Here is a 22,159-nt window from a genome sequence, read left to right on the forward strand (position 1 = left end):
GCCTGAGCTCAGTCTCGAGCTCTGCCAGGTGATGCATTCACCAAGCTCAGTCTTCGAGCTCTGGCAGAGAGGTGGATCAGCCTGAGCTCAGCTTGGAGCTCTGCCAGGTGATGCAACCACCGAGCTCAGTTTCGAGCTCTGCCAGGTGATGCAATCACCAAGCTCAGTCTTCGAGCTCTGCCAGGTGATGCAACCATCGAGCTCAGTCTTCGAGCTCTGGCAGAGAGAAGCAATCGGCAGAGCTCAGTCTTCGAGCTCTGCCAGGCGGTGCCACCTCTCCAGTCGAGAGGTGCAACCGCCTGATCCCAGAATTCTGGGATTTGATCGATTTGATCGTTTTGAGCTCGAATTTTGAATTGGGTTGGGGCCTATAAATACCCCACCCATTCAGCACTGAATTGAGCAAGAACTGACCCGAAATCTTGATCTTTTCAGTGGTTCTTAGAGCTCAAAACTGCTAGTTTTCCTCCTCCTTATGTTCTTCAAGTTTGAGTTGTAAAGTGAGGAGAGAAAACATCTGTAAAGGTTGTCTCCTAAGCCTGTCAAAAGGAGAGAAATTGTAAGAGGGAAGTTTGGCCTTCGCCCATTGAAGGAAGGCACCTAGTTGACGTCGGCAACCTCATCGGTGGAGGAAGCCAAAAGTGGAGTAGGTCAAGGCTGACCGAACCACTCTAAATCTCTGGTTTGCGTTTACTTTCGAGCACTTTATCATTACTGCAAACCTCCCTCATCACTACTGCTCTCTGCGCTTTCACGAACAAGTTCTAAGTGCTGTTCTTCCAAATCTGCATTCAGACGTAAACTCGTATTTTCATACATTATAGTTTACGTTTACGTTTGATTCTGCAGAACTGTTTTTCGTGCTTTTACGAACGAGCTTCCTTGCAGTTTACGCTTACATTTTAATCCTATTAATAACTGCAATCTGTCCTCTACGATTTTACGAACGAGTTTCAACATTTAGACGTAAAACTGCATTCAGACGTAAATCGACTTTCTTCGCTCAATCATCAGATTTCAGTTCACGTTTACGTCTTGGTTTCAACTGCATACTGCCTTCTGCGAGTATACAAACGAGTTTCAAAGTTTAGACGTAAATCTGCGTCTAACTGCGTTTAGACGTAAATCTGCGTTTAGACGTAAAACTGCGTTTAGACGTAAAACTGCGTTTAGACGTAAAACTGCGTTTAGACGTAAAACTGCGTTTAGACGTAAATCTGCGTTTAGACGTAAAACTACGTTTAGACGTAAAACTGCGTTTAGACGTAAATCTGCGTTTAGACGTAAATCTGCATTTAGACGTAAATCTGAGTTTAGACGCAAAACTGCGCTTAGACGCAAAACTGCGCTTAGACGCAATCTGCGCTTAGACGCAAAACTACGCTTAGACGCAATCTGCGCTTAGACGCAAACTGCACTTAGATACAAACTGAGAATTTGCTTTTGCATCATAATAGTTTTTGAACGAACGCAGCTTTTGGTTTTTAAATTATTATAAGATTTCCGCTGCACTAATTCACCCCCCCCTCTTAGTGCTCTCGATCCTAACAGGGGCAAGCCGGACCCTTACCCCAAGCAGCTGCAGGTGGGCTGCATGTGCACACTCGCTCTCATGCTGTTGGAGCCACTCAAGAGGAGCGCGACAGCGAACAGGATGAGCGAGAAATTGGCAACTCTCCGCGAGCGGAGGAAGCGCAATCTGGTGCGCTAACTGGGAAAAAGAGTCATAAGGAGAGACTCACGACGGCGGAAACCCCCCTGGATGTTCTGGAAGCGAGCATGGAGGAACTCTACCATGGCCAACAAAGACTTGTTGGGGTAGAGAGCTCGCAAGAGGAAGTGGAGTCCAGGATCGACAAGGTCGAGGCCCTAGTCGACCGACTGTCCGATGACACCAAGGACTCCGTGCAGCACTTACAGGATGTTGTGGCAGAACTCACTGCAAAGGTGGCCATGCTCACAAGAACGCTAAATGCGGGAGGGGGCAACACCCGCGCTGCACCGCCGCAAAATTTGAGGGCACCTAAGCCCCATGGATATGGAGGGGCCAGAGATGCCAAGGAGCTCGAGAACTTTCTGTTCGACATGGAGCAATACTTCCGAGCTACGAGGCTCGATTCTGAAGATACCAAAGTTTCCATAGCAACAATGTATCTGAACGGAGATGCGAAACTTTGGTGGCGCACTCTTTAGGAGGAGATCCAACAAGGTCGGTGTCGAGTCGACACATGGGAAGACTTGAAGCGGGAGTTGAGAACTCAGTTTCTGCCGGAGAACACAAAGTTCGTCGCAAGAAGTAAGTTGAGACAACTCCGCCAAAGTACCACCATCCGAGACTATGTGAAGCAGTTTTCTGCACTAATGCTGGACGTACAGGACATGTCCGAGAAGGACAAGTTGTTCAGCTTCCTTGATGGTTTGAAACCATGGGCTCAACAGGAGCTGAATCGAAGGAATGTTACCGATGTAGTCAGGGCAATTGCAGCTGCAGAAAGGCTCACCGACTTTGTTTCCTCTGAAGACCCAGCGAGAAGGAAACAATCTTCATGCAATTGCCCTCCAAAACATTCTCGAGGGAAGGAGCTCGGGGGCGAACAGAAGAAGAAGAGCTCCCACAAAGGGCCGAACCCGAAAGGCAAGGCCTCAAAACTGGGAGGATGCTTCTTGTGCGGAGGACCGCACATGGTGAGGGAGTGCCCACAAAAACAGGCACTCAATGCATTGACGGCTTCCATCCACCCTCCCCGATCGGACAAGGGCAAAGCTGTCGTCCTTAGCTCAAGCAGTTCTGAATCCAGCAGCGACGATGAGGAGTCGCAAGGACCCCGAATGGGAGCAATGCGTTTGCTGAATGCTATGCGGGGTCAAGTGGGGGAGAACATGAAGACGAAGGCACAAAAAGCAGGAAGTAGCGAGCTGATGTATGTGGACATCAAGCTAAATGGCCAAACGACCCGTGCAATGGTGGATACGGGCGCTACCCACAACTTCATAGCCGATCGCGAAGCACAACGACTTGGGTTGACCTTGGAGAAGAGCCCAAGCCGAATGAAAGCGGTGAACTCGGAGGCTAGGCGAATCTCCGGGTTGGCGAAGGGTGTTCCTATCAAAATCGGGACTTGGAGTGGAAACACCAACATGATGGCCGTGCCACTGGACGACTTCCAAGTGATTCTTGGAATGGAGTTTATGCACGCGGCGAAGTTGGTGCCGATGCCGTTCTTGAACTCCCTATGTATGATGGGAGGCGATGACCCCTGCGTGGTTCCCGTCTCTCGGAGAGGAACCAAGGAGCCCCAACATATTTCGGCATTACAATTGAAGAAAGGGGTGCGAAAAGGCGAACTGACATTCGTGGCTGCTATGAAGCTAGAGCCACTCAACAAGGAGGCCATTCAAGAACCTGTTGTGGTGGTGAACGTCCTAAAAGAGTTCAAAGACGTCATGCCACCCGAGTTGCCGAAGACTCTTCCACCACGCAGAGGCGTGGATCACAGTATCGAGCTGGAGCCAGGAGTGAAGCCTCCGGCAAGACCACCCTACCGCATGCCTCCACCAGAGTTGGCAGAACTCAGGAAGCAGTTAGGTGAACTGCTAAGCGGTGGTCTCATCCGCAGCTCTAAAGCACCTTTCGGAGCTCCAGTTCTCTTCCATAAGAAACAAGATGGGAGCCTCCGATTATGCGTCGACTACCGAGCCCTCAACAAAGTAACAGTGAAGAACAAGTATCCCATCCTGCTCATTGCGGACTTGTTCGATCAATTGGGCAAGGCGAAGTATTTCTCAAAACTCGACCTTCGGTCGGGATATTGGCAGGTGCGCATTGCTGAAGGCGACGAAGCAAAGACTACTTGTGTGACCAGATATGGAGCGTTTGAGTTCTTGGTGATTCCTTTTGGCTTAACCAACGCTCCGGCCACATTCTGTACTCTCATGAACCAGCTATTCAACGAGTATTTGGATAAGTTCGTGGTCGTCTACTTGGACGATATCGTCGTCTACAGCCAAACGCTCGAGGAGCATGTCAAGCACCTTTGGACGATTTTCAAGGTTCTCAGGGAGAACACATTGTTTGTAAAAAGGGAGAAATGCTACTTTGCTCAAACTGAGATCCTATTCTTGGGGCATCGAATCGGTGATGGCTCCATTCGGATGGACAAGTCGAAGGTGCAAGCAGTCGTGGAATGGCGAACTCCAAAGAAGGTGCCAGAGTTGAGATCCTTCCTTGGTTTCGTCAACTACTATCGACGCTTCATTGCCGGATATTCGAAGCGGGCAACCCCACTGACGGAGTTGCTGAAGAAGGAGCAGCCTTGGAAGTGGTCAGACAAATGTGAGATAGCATTCCAAGACCTAAAGGTTGTTGTCCTAGAAGAACCAGTGCTCAAATTGCCAAACTATGGAGAGCCCTTTGAAGTCCACACAGATGCTTCGTACTTCGCTATTGGAGGAGTACTCATGCAGGAAGGTCATCCGATGGCCTACGAGAGCCGCAAACTCAACGAAACCGAGAGGCGGTATCCAGTGCATGAGAAGGAGATGACAGCAGTGATCCACTGTCTACGAGTTTGGCGACACTACCTTCTCGGGTCGCGATTTGTGTTGAGGACAGACAACATCGCCCTGAGTTATTTCCAAACTCAGAAGAAGCTCTCCCTAAAGCAAGCATGGTGGCAGGACTTCCTGGCTGAATTTGATATGGCAATGGAATACAAGCCCGGGAAGGCGAATGTCGTGGCCGATGCGCTGAGTCGGAAAGTGGAATGCGTGAATGCTGCACAACTGGAGAGCAGAGGCCAAGCAAGTCAGTTACACTCCAACTTCCTTTCCCGAATCAGAGATGGACTGTATACTGATCCCCAGGCAAGGCACGACGATTTTGGGTCCAGGAGGGACTTGCTTACACAAAAGGAAATAGGGTTTATGTTCCCCGAGTGGACAATTTAAGGCGTGAACTCTTAAAAGAGTGTCACGATTCCCTTTGGGCTGGACACCCCGGCATTCACAGGACGTTGGCTCTCGTGGAGAGGGCCTTCTACTGGCCAAAGATGAGGATTGATGTGGAGGAGTATGTTCGAACATGCCTTACTTGCCAACAAGACAAGGCGGAGCAGCGGAAGCCGGTGGGACTTTTGGAGCCGTTGCCCGTACCAGAAAGGCCATGGGAGAGCATTTCCTTAGACTTCATATCAAGCTTGCCACCTGTAGGGGGACTTGGATCGATACTCTGTGGTGGTCGATCGGTTTTCAAAGTATGCAACTTTCATTGCTGCTCCCCTACACTGTTCAGCTGAAGAGGCGGCCAGACTGATGATGAAGGGTGTAGTGAAGTATTGGGGAGTCCCACACAATATCATTAGTGATCGGGACGCTCGGTTCCTGGGACGATTCTGGACCGAGCTATTCAAATTGTTGGGGTCAAAATTATACTTCTCTACAAGCCTCCACCCCCAGACGGATGGCCAGACTGAAAGAATAAATTCGCTCTTGGAGCAGTATCTCCGGCACTACGTGAGTGCCAATCAACGAGATTGGGTGAAGCTGTTGGACATCGCCCAATTCTCCTACAACTTGCAGCGGAGCTCTGCATCCAACAAGAGCCCCTTCGAAATTATAACAGGACAACAACCGTCGACTCCGCACACTATGGCAATTGGGTATACTGGGAGTAGTCCATCAGCCTATCATTTCGCAAAGGAGTGACATCGAAATGTCGATATTGCGCGAGCTTACTTGGAGAAGGCGACAAAACGGATGAAGAAGTGGGTAGACTTGGGAAGGCGACCACAAGAGTTCAAAGTTGGCGATTTGGTGTTGGTAAAGCTCCAACAAGCATCACTCCAATTCTTCAGGAACAGAGTTCACAAAGGATTGGTGCGTAAGTATGAAGGGCCCTTCCCAATTATCAACAGAGTAGGCAATGTTTCTTACAAGTTGTAGCTGCCGGCGTGGTTCAAAATTCACAACGTTCTTCACGCCAGCAACCTGAAGGCCTACCATTCGGATCCGCAAGATGCCTCTCGAAGTGTTCCAACTCGGCTTCCTCCCATCACAGCCTCCTACGAGAAGCGAGTGGAAACCATTCTAGCGGATCGTAAGATAAAGCTACCCAACGGAGCGGAGCAGACAGAGTACTTGGTGAAGTGGCGAAAGCTTCCCCGAACTGAAGCCAGTTGGGAGCCTGAAGATGCCCTGCGACATGAAGAAGAAGTCATCAACAACTACCAACAAGCGTCGACGAGGGCGTCGACAGTTTAAGTGGGAGAGAATGTCACGAACGGTCGTCGCGCACCCGCAACAACTCTGTTCAACGAACCGTTCGTCGCTCACACCCGCATGTACAGCTGCTTGACATCATGTTTTCCTATGGTTTTGGGTCATTTTGCTTGTAAATATGTAAGTTCGAACAAGCTGCAGCGTTGCAAAGCGACTGCTCACCGAACCGAGCAAAACAGCCCAAAACAGCTCCGTTTTCGCGTGCCGCGGGAGGTGAGCGGAGAGCTGCCTCCGCTCACCAAAATGTCAGCCATCTCAGACCCCAGGAACCCCCCGGGTGGCACATGGCTGGATGGGACTTCGGTTATATACCGGGCGTTGAACACTCTTTCGCAAGTTCGCACGTGACCTTTACGGGAACTTGGTTTTGCGCCCGGGACCAGGTGAGCGACTGTTTGTGGGCTTGTAGCTGTTCGTTCATCCTTGAAAGCCTTGTTTTTCTCCCTCTCCCTCTTTTCTCTTGTGCACACAAGGTGTTCGACGAATTGCTTGTAAAGCTTTCCTTTTCGCGAGACTTCGGGACTTATCCGTTGCTCGTTCTTTCGATCTAACTCTCTTTCTCTTTTACAGGTCCTTCGGGACCTGCGAGAGGTTACAAAGTGGGCTGATCCTTGCGGAGCAAGATCGCAAGGGCGAAGCACGACTTAGGCAACGCAAGCTAAGTTCGCGTCTTTGCCACAAGGGTGACTCGCGACTTAGGCAACACAAGTTAAGTTCGCGTCTTTGGCCACAAGTGTGCCCCACGCCTTAGGCAATTCCAGCTAAGGTCATGACATCCCGGCTCTCACCCACTCACCCGACGTTCCGACGTTTCTGGGTAATAAAGTGCCCGAAGCGACACCAGCAAATGGACGAGCTCTCTATCTATCTATCTATCTATCTATCTAATAGGGGGAGGCTGAAACGAACACGAACATCATCGGCGGCCACCACCACTGTGGTCAACCAAGGCAGCAAACAACCGGCCACAGAGGCTGTTCACAATACATAAGATTACGGAAACTTACTTTTATAGGTCGCCAGGTTGAAGCTCAGTTAAAATGAAATCCTGTCTAACGGTATAGTCCATCACGCCCCTAATCTGTTATAGCCGCCTCTTTGTCGCACCTGTCAGTGCAGGAAGAAAACTCAGATTATGTCAGACAAATCCATTTATACAATTAATCACCTATTATGCAATTTGGCAGCAAAAGTAAAGAGACAGTCGCATGGAGTTGAAACATCAAGATCATATAAAATGCAATGTGTTCCCATGACCATAACATTATATATTTGTGAAAAGCACAGTGTATCAGCAACCCCATCAAGGACTGTCACAAGCAACACAAGCAAGGCAAGGCAGCTGGAATTGGAATTTCCAAGTAGAAATTTTCAGTTCCGGGCAAACAGATATGGTTGACAGCATCAGATCTTTCCATAGTCCTTTTTCGAATGGGATGTCGGTAGGGTCGTCGCCATGGAATGTCCAACCCTTCCTCCTGTAGTCCAACCAGCCAAAAAAAAAAAGTTAATCCTCAATAGGAAAACCCAAATCAGAAGCGACTAAGAGGCACTGACATACAAAAGGGTGCAAAAATATGGGTAATAAAAGCTGTTTTCTAGCCATATGGATTAAAAATACATGTAAATTTCATTTCTAGTGATATCCTATTGGTGTCACCCGGACGAGGCAAAGAAAAACAGATCACACCGATTTAACATCAACATGGGCATATATAGCTAGTTGCTCCCAGTTTACAAGAATGGGAGATGAGATTCAAAGTGAACCATACAAAGAGGATGTACATTGGACAACTTGATCGAATAATAAACTACGTCCTACTGTAATTAACATGCGCTAATGGTTACAATCCATAAATAATCCAACTCGCAATCGCTTCAATGACCAAAATGTATCTAATTGTCAGGACTCTGTACAACTAAAATAATGCTCACTCTCAGACATGACATTAAAAAAAATTTTATAAGAGGCTTGGTTCATCCAAAAACTAAAGAACTCAACCATGTAGCCTACTGTCACATAAATCTTAAATGTGAAAACCCATATGTTATACAAAATATACAATTTTTAAACTAATATATATTTGCTAACAACTTTGCCAGCTGCAAAATTGTCATAATTCATTGCCTTATAGTAAATTAGTAAAAGATTAAGAAAAAGAAAAGGTCACTCATCTTTTTGTGACTATTTTCTCCAGAACATGACAATGCCCCATCATCTCAGAAAGATGCATATACCTGGTACAGTTCAAAGGATGACAAGCCCTCTAGTAATCAGAAAAAAGTCTGACAATCCATAGGCTTGACTGATGAAACAAAGATTGCCCTCTTCATGTAGACACCATCCTCATATGGATTGGCTATATGTAGCAAAATTTAAGATCAAGAAAGCTCCCGAAATTCTTTCCCAACATTAGGCAAAAGAGGATGGTCAAAGAAGCTTACCTTTTTGTTTTTAGTGATCAAGAAGCAACTCCTATAATTACTCTAGCCATGGTAAGAGTCTAGAAAGAAAATAATTACAAACAATTATAAAAAGCAATATTACAATGAAGGGTACACCCTGGGTACTGGTGGAACATCTAAAATTAGTTGCATTCATGCAAATACTGGCCATGTGTAAGATATGCATGAAAAGCCATGATGACTATATATGAAATAACCATCGTAATTTGTAATCTCTAACTCTACTGTATTGATTAGAGGAGATGATTTTCTTGTAAGTTCCACACCGGACTTAAATCAAGGTTTATATAGACTTCCCAGGTGGCGATCAAAGACTATAAGCTTCAAACATGGTTTTTTACTATCAAATAACAAAGCCAATGTAGTATAGACTTAGATGTGAAATATTATGTACCAAATGATGCGATGATAAATTTATACCTTACATTAGAAAATAATAGTGGTGTAAAGCAGGTCAGTATACATGCTTGAAGTTTTTGCCACCAAGATTATGGAATTCAAAACCCCTAACCAACTTCCATTAAGGTGCCTGAAGTTAATTGCTTACTCTGTATTATTTTCCTTCTATTAGACATGAAAATTTTCTTCTCATTTCATAGTGGATTAAAATTCATGAAGCATATGGGATCAGCTGCCTTGTTGAGAGTTCATCCACAGCAGAGGTCAGCAGTGATACAGTCTAACAGCTTGAAAATGCCAAAGGTGATATAACCAACAGACTGAAAATGCCAGTGTATTCTAAGTTTGTGTCACCTTTCCACCCTCCAAGAACAAAACATGGATCAAGTGTGGCAGCCTACCAACCAGATCCGATTTGGCTAGGTTTTGGTTGAAAGCAGATTCAGGCATTCCTTGCCATACTATGATTTTGTCAAGTTGGGTTAGATCATCAAGAAACTTTAATTAGACACTCACTATGATCCTTACCTACAATAGTACCGACTTTTCTATATATAACCTCCTTTCTTTGTGTACCAATTCTTTTATATCTAATACTATCAATCTTCCCATACTTCTTTGATACCTGCTTAGTTCATGTAAACAAATTGTGTTAATTCTCCTAATCATCATATCTAGTCCCTTCTCTGAAAGTGTTCCTATATCCAATTTGCTAGTGTAATCCTACAGTCAACAATATCCCACACCAATATATTGTTGCAGATATCTGCATGTTACATTTCCTATCTTCAGAAACAACAGAACTATCCTGCTGCACTTTGAATGGCCAATTCTTCAAATAAACCAACTGAGATGTATAGCAAATTGCACAAGAAGTTTCATTTATAAACAAGCAACATCAGAAAGCAAGAAACCAGTGGCAATGGTATCAACTTGATAAAAGAGGAAAACTTTAGACTAAGCTGTATGATTACCCCATGGCATACTATTGCTAAACATAGCATTTGCTGAAGAATGAGAATCTGCTCTGTTGTAATTTGAATAAGCTGGCTGGCCATATTGATGACTTCTTTCACCATGCATAGTTGAATTCATGTAATTGTACCTATGAACAGATTGCTGGCCAAAACGGCTTGGAAAGTTTTGCAAGAATTGAGGTGGACGACCATTCCCACCTCGTATTTCATGGGAAGTAGAAGGGTAATTCTCAGCAAATGAATATGTCTGACAAAGACCATCTGTTCTGTAATCAAACAGGAAAAGACAGAAATGTATTCCATTTCATTGAGGAGAAAAATTAAAAGCAGATGGTGGAGAATATAAAACTATGATTATACCTAACAATTCATACCAACCATCAAATTACAAAAATAAGATACAGGTGCACTCTGACACAAGTGGCACATTGCACAGGATAGTGTTGTCGCACCCTTATGCAATTACACCAAATAATCAAATACATAATAAAATATGCACTAGTAGCATCTTAAGATTTAACATTTTTTCACTCCCCTAAGTCACCAGTATCTTTGCCACCAATTTTTCTACAAAGTGTAGCACAAATGATAAAATGACATGAAACTTGAGATAGACCACTAGATGACAAATCTGAATCACATTATATTTTCAACATTTTTTAATTTTCAAACTTCCAGGACACTAATCCATGCTAGGACAAATGTCAAAATGGTTTGAATCATATCAAATGAAAAATGTTGATGGCTTACCTAAACCATGGGATTTAGTAAACCAAAAATCAATGAGAATAGGTCCATTTCTGTATCTTAATTGGGGTTTCTATTCCTGCAATATTGAATTTGTAGAAGCATGGGAATGAAAATAAGATAGAACAAAGAACCAATAACGAAAATGTGTGCTAGTGAGCAAGTCTCAATCTCATCAAATTGTTTTGTAATTGGCTAAAGGCAGGAACTCATTACTCGGTACCAGACGTTACAACAGATTTATTGAACGGGGATAATAGAAGGAAAACTAGAGTATACGTGGAAAAGAATATCTTCCTCCTAAAAAATCAAGAGCCATACAAGAAAAAAATCTGCCACTTTAAAATTAAGTTCATAACTTAGCAACTTCTTCCAAACAATAAATATTTTCTTCATAGATCTAAAATTTTAAATAATTTTACACATGAAATTGACTAGCCAAGATTCAATTACACTAGAGTCAGGCAGTGTCTACAAAGAACCAACATAAACCATTGCTAGGTGATGAGGCAACTTCAATCACGGACATGGTTTATCTGCATCTGAGCATCCCTACATGCAGTGACCAGTGACTAATACATATTTTGGTGCAGAGAAGTGTGGGAGCCACATGTGATGCTACTAGATAAAGCCAGGGAGCACGACCGTGTCAGGCATGACATGATGCAGTAGGGGTGGTACTGTGTGGCACATGTTGCCCTACTGAACTGCAAAAATCATCTGAATCCTTGCTTAATAATCAGAGATATTAAATTCAAGATACTAATCTTTCCAACTAAAATATCCTTAACTCCAAAAATGCATATAGATGACAACCAAGGGAAATAGATGGTGTTCATACCTTTGATTTGATGATAAGAATTTTGTGCTTGGATGAGCTTGGTTATGGGCATATCTGCCAATTCCACTAGTTAGTACGGCCTCATCTGATGGGTCAGTAAGACGTACACAATTTGCAAATTCTGAATTCAGGGAGCTGACTTCTGCATTATCCTCTTGCAAAAGGGATTCATCACTGGAAAAAAAGAAAAGGGACATTGAAGTATATGAAATTAAAAGAAAAACATGCATAGGTTAACTGGATATGACAACATGCCAAGATTATTATAAACAAAGCAGACATAACTGAACAACAAGGCAATCTATTGACACGATGTTTGACACTTTGACATAAATACAAAAAATTGTTTGAAATGTATATATATAGAAGTTTGTAAAGTTAAACTTGTCCAGAAACATAAAATGAAACATAATATAATCAAGTTTATGAATAATATGGGTATGTTACAAATTCAGTCATACTAAAAGAACACCGACTATGCATTTTAACAAAAGAAGCCAGGAGACAGTCTTTAACTTAAAGAAAACAGTTTCTACAGAAAATAAAATAAGTAGGATTCTCTAAATCCTCAAAGATGAACTATCCAATTCTTGTACTCAGCAGCTGGTAACCATCTTGTCATAATGATTTTTCTTCTAAAGGTTCAGTGATACTATTATCTTCTAGTAAATTTTTTGTCATTTTTCTTCCATGCAACTTGCACATGTATTGAACCAAAGCTTACAAGCCAATGAGGAGGGTTAAGGAAGCAAATGCTCAAGTTCTGGAATGCACTGTAAGTAGGCAATACAAAACAGGCATCCAGGTTGCAACTTACCTATAATTGGGATCCCAATCTGCAGGATCAGGCAGCGATGAACTGCCTTCTGGTTTATCACATGGAACTTCCAAGCTGTGTGAAGAGGCCACAAAGGAATTTTGAGCTTGAGGGGCTGGATAACTCTTCTGATTGGCTGAATTGAGGCTCGAAGACAAGCCATTCCCTCCACCCATCTGTTGCCACCAGTTAGAATGACTGGAAGATGAAATTGCAGAATGAGGAGAACCACCGTGTCCTCGGAACTGAGCATCAGGTTGGCTACAACTCATGCCATCACCACAAAATCCTGGTCCATGATCGGCACTTCCATAAGGCTGCATGCAGATTGTTGGGTAGCCCCAAGTTCTTTTATTGTACTGGCCAACCGCAGCTGCTTTACCCAAAGAGATACCACGAATACTGCCTCTCACAGGAGAAGTTGGACCATACTTTCCAGGAGAAGCAGATGAAATCTGCATCTGTGAGCTTGGAGGAGTGAATTGTGAGGGACTGGCTCCGAGAGACATTGGTCCCAGACCTCCGTAAGGACTAACACCAAACCCAGTTCCATGAGACAGCTGAGATCTATGTCTAGCATCTGGACTAGATCCAAGGAATGGTCCGCCAACTTGCACATGCATATTGAATCCACATGGACCTACCGGTGAATTATAGGCATGCACACTGTTAATGTCACCATAGCTTCCGTAACTGCTCCCAAGACCTGTATTATCATTATAGCTACCATGGCTCCCCAAGCTGCCATAGCTACTGCCATAAGACATGGGTACCTTGTGAAAGTGAGGGCTATTGAGTGGTAAACACTTGTTAACGCTCGAAACCTAAAAAGTGAAAAAATTGCAAGCTCAGACAGGACATCAAATGAAAACAAACAAATAGCATTCACAAATGACAAAATGGTTTTACAATGACCTGGGGTGAAAGACCAGCAGCCAGCCAATGACCACCTCCTGGATTGTGGTCTACTGTTACAGTATGAATTACAGGCTAAAAAACAGAAAGCAAGGTATTAAGCTCAGTATCTGACAGTCAATTCCTGTAAAATGTCTCACATATATTTAGTAGCATGGAGAAGCTAGAAGCATCAGAGACTCATCACTAAGTTCCTAAAGATTAGTTACCATAGTCACATAGATAAACAGGTGAACATACTAAAAAGTGCTAATAAAACTCTAGCATCAAATTAATAGAGTACAAGCATCAGATCATGCAAGACTTTTATAAAGGAAAGCTAGGTGGCTTAACTTAAATATGCAGGGACCTCAACGAATGTAGATATCGTAAGGTTCTAAAAGAGTTCACTTACAATTCTTGGAGACTCAGGGGGAGGCTTATAAGGACATCTGAATGGTTCTCCAGTGACAAATGGGTGACCTGAAGCCTGAGGATGAGCATATAATATACATAATTGCATCAAATTGGAGTAGATAATTTAACTCTATAAGCTAAATGGCATAAGAAAATTAAATTTAGATTAAGAACCTGTAAGGGAGACCACCGTTTTCCTGGATCAAATTCAACAAGGCCCCTCAAAAAATCAACCAACGCCAAGCGAGTTAAACTTTCTGCAGAAAAGTTACTTATTTAGATAAAAGAAGATAATGCTATTCGGCATTTGCAAAAACTCTATGCAGTAATATAAATTGTGAAATTAAAAAAAAATCAAACCTCTTATGATTTCTTCCTCTGGCAAGTTTTTTCTGTAAGGGTAGTTGGCGATGATATCTTCCAGCTTTACATGATTAAAGTAGTTTTTTCCTATTGATGGCCTTTTTGATTCTCTCTTTAGAGATATCAGGAGACAAAAAGAAAGCATGAGAATAGAAAAGAAACACAACATTATTTATTATAAAATTTCCATAACTCACTGCTTCAAATTCCTCCTCAGTTAAAACTCGGTAAGCACTAGTAACTTCCTCGGATGTCTCTTCATGCTCCAAACGATAAATACTTCCAACATGCTTAAAAAACTTGCTGGTATTTTTTGCATCCCTAAGCAAATTATCAGGTGGTTGCCCACTGTGGAGATAGCAAAATACCAAATACACCATTAGCAACTTGAGGTCTTGAGATGATTTCAGCTATCAAACAAAAAACTACACAAAGAACAATTGCATATAAAGTTAAATGAATGTCTAACACCAATTTGTTACATCCTTTTTCAGATGTTCCCTATCTACAACAATCTTCAACATAGGTGATGATAGAGCTAAATGGCTGGGAGAAATCAGATTAAGAATGAGGAAAGATAATTAAAATACCTAAAATAGAAAAGAATTTTGAACCAAGAACTCATTCAATTTAATCTGAAGACTGAAAGAAACTAAACACAAAACTAAACCTGACACACTCAACTTAAACCTTAGCTGCCTTACGTTGGATCATCAATGCACACGACATGAGGTTTGATGTTGTTACCAGTTCCAACGTGAGAACAATGACTCATCAAGGGTCATGACAACCCACATCCAATATAAGGAACATGCTGATGTACACATGAACCTGTCAGCCTAATTTTATATTCTCAATCCATCCAGTATATACTTCAACCACCTAACTCAAAACTTAACTTGACAGAGTGTCATATTAGAATAATCAACTCAATTCTGTTCCGCACTTCAATAATCAAATTAATAAGACCAATTTAGGAGGATAATAACAAGGCAAACTTGTTATAAGATCCTGCAAATTTGGCAATAACTTGTTATGACTTCCTATGAAGATAACAACCAGTAGTCCATATAAACCAAATATGAATTTAATCAGCTAATACATATGTGGGCTTGTTACTCGGTCTAAAAAAGAATTGCCATTTGCAATCTAAGTGTAGTAAGTCTTTTTACTAATATGATTCATAATATATTCAAATTCCTCTCTATCATCACAATCATGAATCATGCACCACCGCCACAATAAATGAAAAAACAACAGTTGTCAAGATATTCTTATAACAGTGTGAAAATGTATTCAACATTGCGAAGAGTCCTACTGCTTAGCTACTAGATGCTTTAAACAAAGAACTTATAAGACCTACCCCAGTATCTGTATCATCCGCTTCAGTAGATCATATTCGGAAGCTCCAGGAAATAAAGGCAATCCTAGAAACAGTTCAGCAACAATACATCCGAACGACCACATATCAATCGAGCTTGTATATCTGACAGAAATGTTAAGCATGATACTTTTTACACAATGATTACAAGCAATTAACCAAGATGATATTGATGAAGAGCCACATACACTTTGCCAAATAGAATTCTACTGCCACCTACATATATCATGAATAATCCACAGAAGAATAACACTCACAATCTGGTATCATCACTCAATAAGAAAATTAAGCTCAATATTGTGATGCAAAAGGAACAAGGAGAAAACCGAAATGCAAGATCAAACAATTTTTTCCCAAAAATGAAAGAATAGTAACCAAATTAAGTAGTATGCCAGAAAGGATACGGATAACCCAGAAGAACTTCCGGAGACCTGTAGTAACGACTCTGCAATACACAGGAACAAGCCTTGCATGATAAGCACACATATACAGTACTTTTTATATCTGTAACTCTTCAGATAGAAAATTGCATGTAAGACTCTGATGAGGCAGCAAGAGCACCTGAATATATGAGTACACTGTCCGACCCTCCATACAGGCTGATCCAAAATCAATAACCTTTATTTCTGTTGGCTTCACACTGTGGAATTCAAGAATTAAGAATCAAGGTTCAACAAACAAATAAAATCCAAAAAAATCCTGCCCTGGTGTTACAATTAGCAGCTCACCTTGTAGATATAAGTATGTTTTCTGGCTTCATGTCACAGTGTATTATGCCAGCATCTTTCATGACAACCAATGTGCGCAAAATCTAAGGATTGACATAAAAGTGCATGAATCAATAATGAGAAATGAATTTTATAAACCGAAGCTGGAAATGTTTGTACACTTGACTTGAAATCAGCTCACCTGTTTTGAGAACATCTGCACAATGTTTAATGATAAACCTTTGAAGTGGTTCATTTTAATTAGCTCATACCTACAGAGATGATAAGTGCATATCAGATTCATAAACATAGCAAAATCATTCATCATTAACACCAAAATTTGATTGCTGTATATATATATATATATATATATATATATATATATCAGAGACAGCTTACAGGTTTGAGCCAAGCATTTCAAAGGATATGCACAGGTGTCGCTGAAATACAAAATAATCAAGGATGCGGACAATGTGATGTTTATCATCAGGATCAAACTTCTGATTCAACTGCATGGAGCAATATAAAGAAGCATAGTGATTATGACTTTCCATTCATAAACTCAATATGCACACACCTACTGCCCCTCATATTATTTACCATGTGCAGAATAGAGACTTCAACCACTGCCTGCCGATAATAAGCAGGCTGGTTTTTTATTATCTTCACAGCAACATAATTGTTGGTCTCCAAATCCCAGCATTTGGCAACCTGTCCAAAGGTCCCTTGGCCAAGCATATCCTTGACAGTATACCTAAAATCCAGAAAGAAAACTATAACCAAGTTTATGAAAAAATCATTTGATAATGCATTACTTTAGATATCAACAAACTAACTGGAATGCAATCATAGTGAAGGCATTAATTGCAAACTCATTGCTTGTTGAATGTCAAACTCCAAGAACGGTTCAAAATTTAGGGATTCAATTGATGAGCTAGAATTTGCACAAAGTATAGTCCCTCCTTTCAAGTAATATTCAAAGCACCCAAACACTCATACGTCTTCATATTCTGAAAAGTAATTCCTTAATCAGATTCACTTTTGGACTAATTAATCCCCTATACAAGTCAGTTTCACAAAAAAGAACCTTGATCTTAAATTTCTTTTAGGTCTTAGGATCGACCATGTTATGAAGCACTTTCTATAAGTGATTATTTATAGTACAATATCGATATTCAAAGTAAAAAACAGATAGCTGGTGTTTTTCTTTTCACTATTCTTACAGCAATAAAAAATCTATCGTTCAGATTTGTGGAACACTACAACTACAAGTCGTACCTGCTGAAACCCCAAACATAACCAGAGTTGTTCAGGGCCTTCATGGTTTTAACATCAGAGAACCACAAAAACATCTTATGAGTGTATATCAAGAAGCAAAGTTTTAATTAATAAAAGAACCTAACCAAAAATGCTATAAAATCATAATGGAGCCAAACCTTCGTTTTCTCTCTAAATTGACCAACTCAAAGTTCACATGTAAGATAAGATCTGAATTTGCATTATCGTAGCCATCATTCAGCACTCCGATTGAAGGATTTGTTAGGAAGCGCTTTGGATTCACTGCCTCTGAATATTTAAATGTGGGATTACAGATTTGATAAGTTTCAACTAGGCCCTTGGTCAGTCTTGTCACCAGCTGCATAAGCAAATTTGCTATCAGTACTTAAAAGTTCAAACATTGATATTTGTTAGAAAGAACCATAATCAACAGCTTGCACCAACATGGTTGTAAATGATGGGAAAGGTATGATAATTCAGTAGTTACAAGATGAGGGTGAGAAACAACAGTTAACTGTAAAAACTCATAAATTCACAAAATAACTATTCATAATATGACCACACTTGCATCATATAAAATAACATACATGAGGAAATTATGGTTGCATTCAGTAAAGTGAACATAATGATAACAATATAGACAGTTAGAAGAACAAGAGCAGCCACAGAAACAACTTGAATCATATGAGATAGCTCAGAGTTACCCATACATGGGGACTCTAGATACCAAGGTCCAAGGTTCAGGACATATTGTGCAGGCACTTAACAAGCATGTAGAAGTGTGCTGCACAATTGTGACATTGTCAAAAATCACTTGCGTCCATAATTGGAGGCACAGCATACTGCAGGATGGGCTGGCATTACCCAGTGCTCCATGGCAGCAACCAGCCAAAACATCTTTGGCAACTAGCACCTCCTTCCTTGCATATTACTCTGTTAAAGTTAAGATCACCTTGTAGGTAATTGCTAAGTTCAGTCTAGTGTACAACACAGATCACTACCACCCAACCATTTCTACAACCATTGTATTAATGACATTCAACTCTTAAAGCACAACAATTAAAGCAAAATTGCATTATTAGCTTCCAACTATTGCCAATCCTTTAAAATTAGTTCTCAAATTCTAGCCTATGAAGCATGAATATGAATGCTTATATTACAGACTAGATACAATACAGATATGCTGACATGACAAATCTCATGAAAGTAAGATATGACACAACATGAGCAGGACAACTTGTGCACGTATATTTTTTTTATATCATTATAATTTCATACTTTGTATAACATGGGTAATTTATGATTATCATATATGAAACTTAAAAGATTTGTCAGAGGTGTTCAAACAAAATATATAAACATTATAAGTACGTCAAACTTCCAAATTATACATACATATACCCAGAATCTGTTGTTTCATATATATATATATATATATATATATATATATATATATATATATATATATATATATATATATATATATATATATATATATATAACACATAATGCAATAAACATAATAAAAATGTATTGAACAACTGGACATATGTTGGTATGTGTCCCAAATTGGCCCAGAACAAATTATGAAATGTTACTGATTCACGAGATATAGCCAACTACCAATAGCTGCCTAAACCGTGCCACACAACAACATATTTATCATAATTTGGAAATAGTTCACCTTTTTTGCTTCTAGGCTGGACTTAGCTTTCCTAATTTTGTTTTGTGTCCTGGTATTTGAAGCAGAGTTATTAAGAAAATAAGGGAAGATTTACTCACAATCTCATCACCAAAAACATAAGCTCTTCCCCCTTTCCCATCTTAATGGCAAATATGGTCTAGTTCATTAAGTAGATCTTTTTTAAACTGCCCAGACACCAAAGACAAGGTTCTTTGCGGTCTTTAAATGGATGCCTAATGTCCTTAGCTATCTGTATAGCCATCAAACAAGTCACATTTCCTTGCAGCAGGAACCGTTTTATCACTTGCCACAAACTATGGAAGTCCAACAATACTCATCAGATAATGATAGAGATTTCTTACAAGACATGGCTATCACATGCCACAACAATAGATAAATAGCTAATTTTAATAAGGCCATTATTTGATAAATGCATAGTTCAATCTGATTAAAGCAGCCTAGACACATGCATGGAAATGTCAGAAAGCTTATCTTAGCATAGAAAACCACTTCAAAGATTGAGAAAACAAGAGTCACAATTGAAAAAAAAAGCCAAAAAAAAAGCAACCTAACTTATGTTTTCACTGCTTAGGTTTTCGTCAAGTTTTCCATTATAGCAGATCTTCTTAGTGCTCATGGTATGTTAACAAGTGTGTTGCTCACCATGTTTAATTGCTTGAAGTCAATGTCATTAGGGTCAAATGGTCTTATTTAACCATGATGCTATTATGGACAGGATATGTAACAGGGTCGTATGCATTAACTACTAGAACCAAGGTACAGCAGAACAGTAGTAGTACATTTCATATTTCTTTCTCCCACATTGTAAAATTAACTGGTCTCTTACGATCGACAATCTCTTGAAATGCAAATGATTCTCCTGTCAATCAATGTAACCGATATATGCCTTTATTCTTACAAAACCTAAGATTAGTAATTGAAAAGCAAGAACTTCAAGGGTCAATCTAAATTGAACAAACAAGTTATTGTATTAAACACTCAGTAAACAGCACCACACCAGGTTGAATCATTTCTGATGGGAATGGATTGTTTATCTTTGATATAAATGCTGATACATTGCATTTAGTTGAAGTTAAATAAGGGTTTGTTTTAGGATCTGTTTTCATATAGGAGAAATCTCTCATATGCCTTTCTTCATGATGCAAATCTACCAGTATGGAAAGAAAGCATTGTTTCATATTGGTTTTGTTAAAAGAAGACATGGAAGAAATATTTGTTCTCAGTTTTAGGTATTATGGCAAAAAGCTAAACGAAGGTTATCGACAGTGGAAATAAGTACAGGTCTCTTGACGATCACCCGAAGTGTGGTGCTGCTGCTGCTGCCGCTGCCGCTGCCGCTGCTGGATTGTGTTGAGCTCGCCGTAGAAGACTGGGAAGGAGAGACATACGGGCGGAATGCTTTCCGAAGCGGATTCCACGATGAGCTGGAGGGGGGCGGCTCATCACGAGATCCATCCTCCACCACCACCACCTTGCTGGCATCAACCTCCGCCATAGCCCCCGACCGACCAGCCCTACTACACCATCAGCACACGCGGCGCCACCCGACCTAAATCTACCACGCCGAAGCGCCGCCGAGATCCTGGATCGTGTCAGCTGTTCCCCGACTCAAACCCACTAGTCGCCGAATCCCTCCGGACGATTCCAGTCCCATCACCTCAATTCCGACGACGCATCGGGGCGGAGGAGGAGGCGCCGGCAATGACCGGATCGGGAGCTCAAAGGCGTGCAGAAATTATTCCGGAGCGGACGGGAAGATCGCAGCAACACGGAATCGAGGAGGGTTAGGGTTATCTATGGCGATGATATCAATAATTAATACAGAGGAGGAGAGGGTGGGCAACAACGAAATGGTAGAGGGGAGAGAGCGGAGGGGAGGGGAGGGGAGAAGAGTACAGAGAAGGAAACCTTCCTCCCCGGGATGAACGAGGACTGGATTTCGGAATTTTTACCCTTTTCGCCTTTTTCTATTGTTTTCCTTTCGAATAAAATAGAACTATTTAAGTTTCCTCCTCCGTTCTTCGCCTCGCTCGTCCATCGGTCTCTCGTGTACCGAGACTCAATAAATTGGCCACAATTTTATCCATTATCAGTATATTGTTATATATGTGGCCGAACTAACCGTGGTTAACAATACCCGACGCGCCGGTTTCGTCGATGCTTGCTCGTCTGGGGTGGGCCCCCAACTTTGTCTAGTGGGAGAGAGAGGGTTGGAGCGGGTGCGGGCGGGGGAAGTACGCTTTCTCTTTTGTCTCTCCTTTTACCCCCTTATCATCATCATTATTATTGTATATTATTATTGTGGGATATTAGATGAACGGTGAGATGGACTTGCAATCGATCACCGGAGGACGGGATGATCTAAATCCTACGGTTGGCCGACTGTTTTGGACCGTTGGGACGTGGTCGTGCCTCCCGGCCTCCGCCGTGGGATCCCGTCCGTCAGCCTTCGTCGCTGGGTCCCACCGCTGACGCTAATAAGATAAGCTGGTGAACACGCGTCGGTCCCGAGCGCCCGTGTTTGGTTTCACGCAAGCGACGCGTACAGCGTGGACTACTGACCAATAGGTAAGCTTACCTTCCGCGCTCCGTTCCTCCTGTCTGTCACCGTTCATGACGTATGCAGTTCCAAATTTTGTTGGGAGGAAAGGAGAAAATTTCGAAACTAAAAAAAAAAAAGAAATCAAAGATCAATATATATCATAAATTGAAGATCAATTATAAGATCTCGAATTATCTTTACTTCAATTCCAATAATCCAGAGAGAATTAAAATTAAAAATATCTAAAATATTCCTCATGTCTTATTCTTCCTTCATCAAAACTTAATAATGTATAAAATATTTACTAAAAAATAAAATCTTAATTATCAATATTTTTTACCTTCACAAA

The 22,159-nt window shown here is 41.4% G+C and overlaps 1 protein-coding gene across 5 annotated transcripts; it reads right to left on the minus strand.

Annotated features, from left to right (window-relative positions):
- Positions 1 to 7,485: 7,485 nt before the first annotated feature.
- Positions 7,486 to 21,333, minus strand: LOC135627825 (dual specificity protein kinase YAK1 homolog). 5 transcript variants are annotated; one of them, XM_065134169.1, is made up of 19 exons: positions 20,566 to 21,333; positions 17,722 to 17,921; positions 16,886 to 17,039; positions 16,685 to 16,794; positions 16,488 to 16,557; positions 16,307 to 16,389; positions 16,140 to 16,218; positions 15,983 to 16,023; positions 15,561 to 15,683; positions 14,395 to 14,545; positions 14,195 to 14,309; positions 14,009 to 14,091; positions 13,833 to 13,907; positions 13,439 to 13,513; positions 12,524 to 13,347; positions 11,707 to 11,880; positions 10,116 to 10,384; positions 8,515 to 8,636; positions 7,486 to 7,754 (listed from the first exon to the last, which is right to left on the minus strand). In XM_065134169.1, the coding sequence occupies exons 1-18, from the start codon at positions 20,761 to 20,763 to the stop codon at positions 8,551 to 8,553; spliced, it is 2,910 nt and encodes a 969-aa protein (XP_064990241.1). In that variant the 5' UTR covers positions 20,764 to 21,333; the 3' UTR covers positions 7,486 to 7,754; positions 8,515 to 8,550. The 5 variants fall into 5 exon arrangements, with proteins under 5 accessions (XP_064990241.1, XP_064990239.1, XP_064990240.1 ...); XM_065134167.1 differs by having other exon boundaries at positions 20,548 to 21,333; XM_065134168.1 differs by lacking the exon at positions 8,515 to 8,636 and having other exon boundaries at positions 20,548 to 21,332.
- Between the last annotated feature and the right edge of the window lie 826 nt (positions 21,334 to 22,159).

Source organism: Musa acuminata, chromosome BXJ2-11, assembly GCF_036884655.1.
Source record: "Musa acuminata AAA Group cultivar baxijiao chromosome BXJ2-11, Cavendish_Baxijiao_AAA, whole genome shotgun sequence".
Lineage (NCBI taxonomy): Eukaryota > Viridiplantae > Streptophyta > Magnoliopsida > Zingiberales > Musaceae > Musa > Musa acuminata.

Excerpts from the sequence above, each read along its gene's own strand:
- LOC135627825 (XM_065134167.1), bottom strand. The coding sequence starts at position 20,763 with ATGGCGGAGGTTGATGCCAGCAAGGTGGTGGTGGTGGAGGATGGATCT. Across the intron at positions 16,558-16,684 it reads GAAATGCTTGGCTCAAACCT|GTATGAGCTAATTAAAATGA; the intron begins GTAAGCTGTCTC and ends TCATCTCTGTAG. Across the intron at positions 16,390-16,487 it reads TGCAGATGTTCTCAAAACAG|ATTTTGCGCACATTGGTTGT; the intron begins GTGAGCTGATTT and ends GTCAATCCTTAG.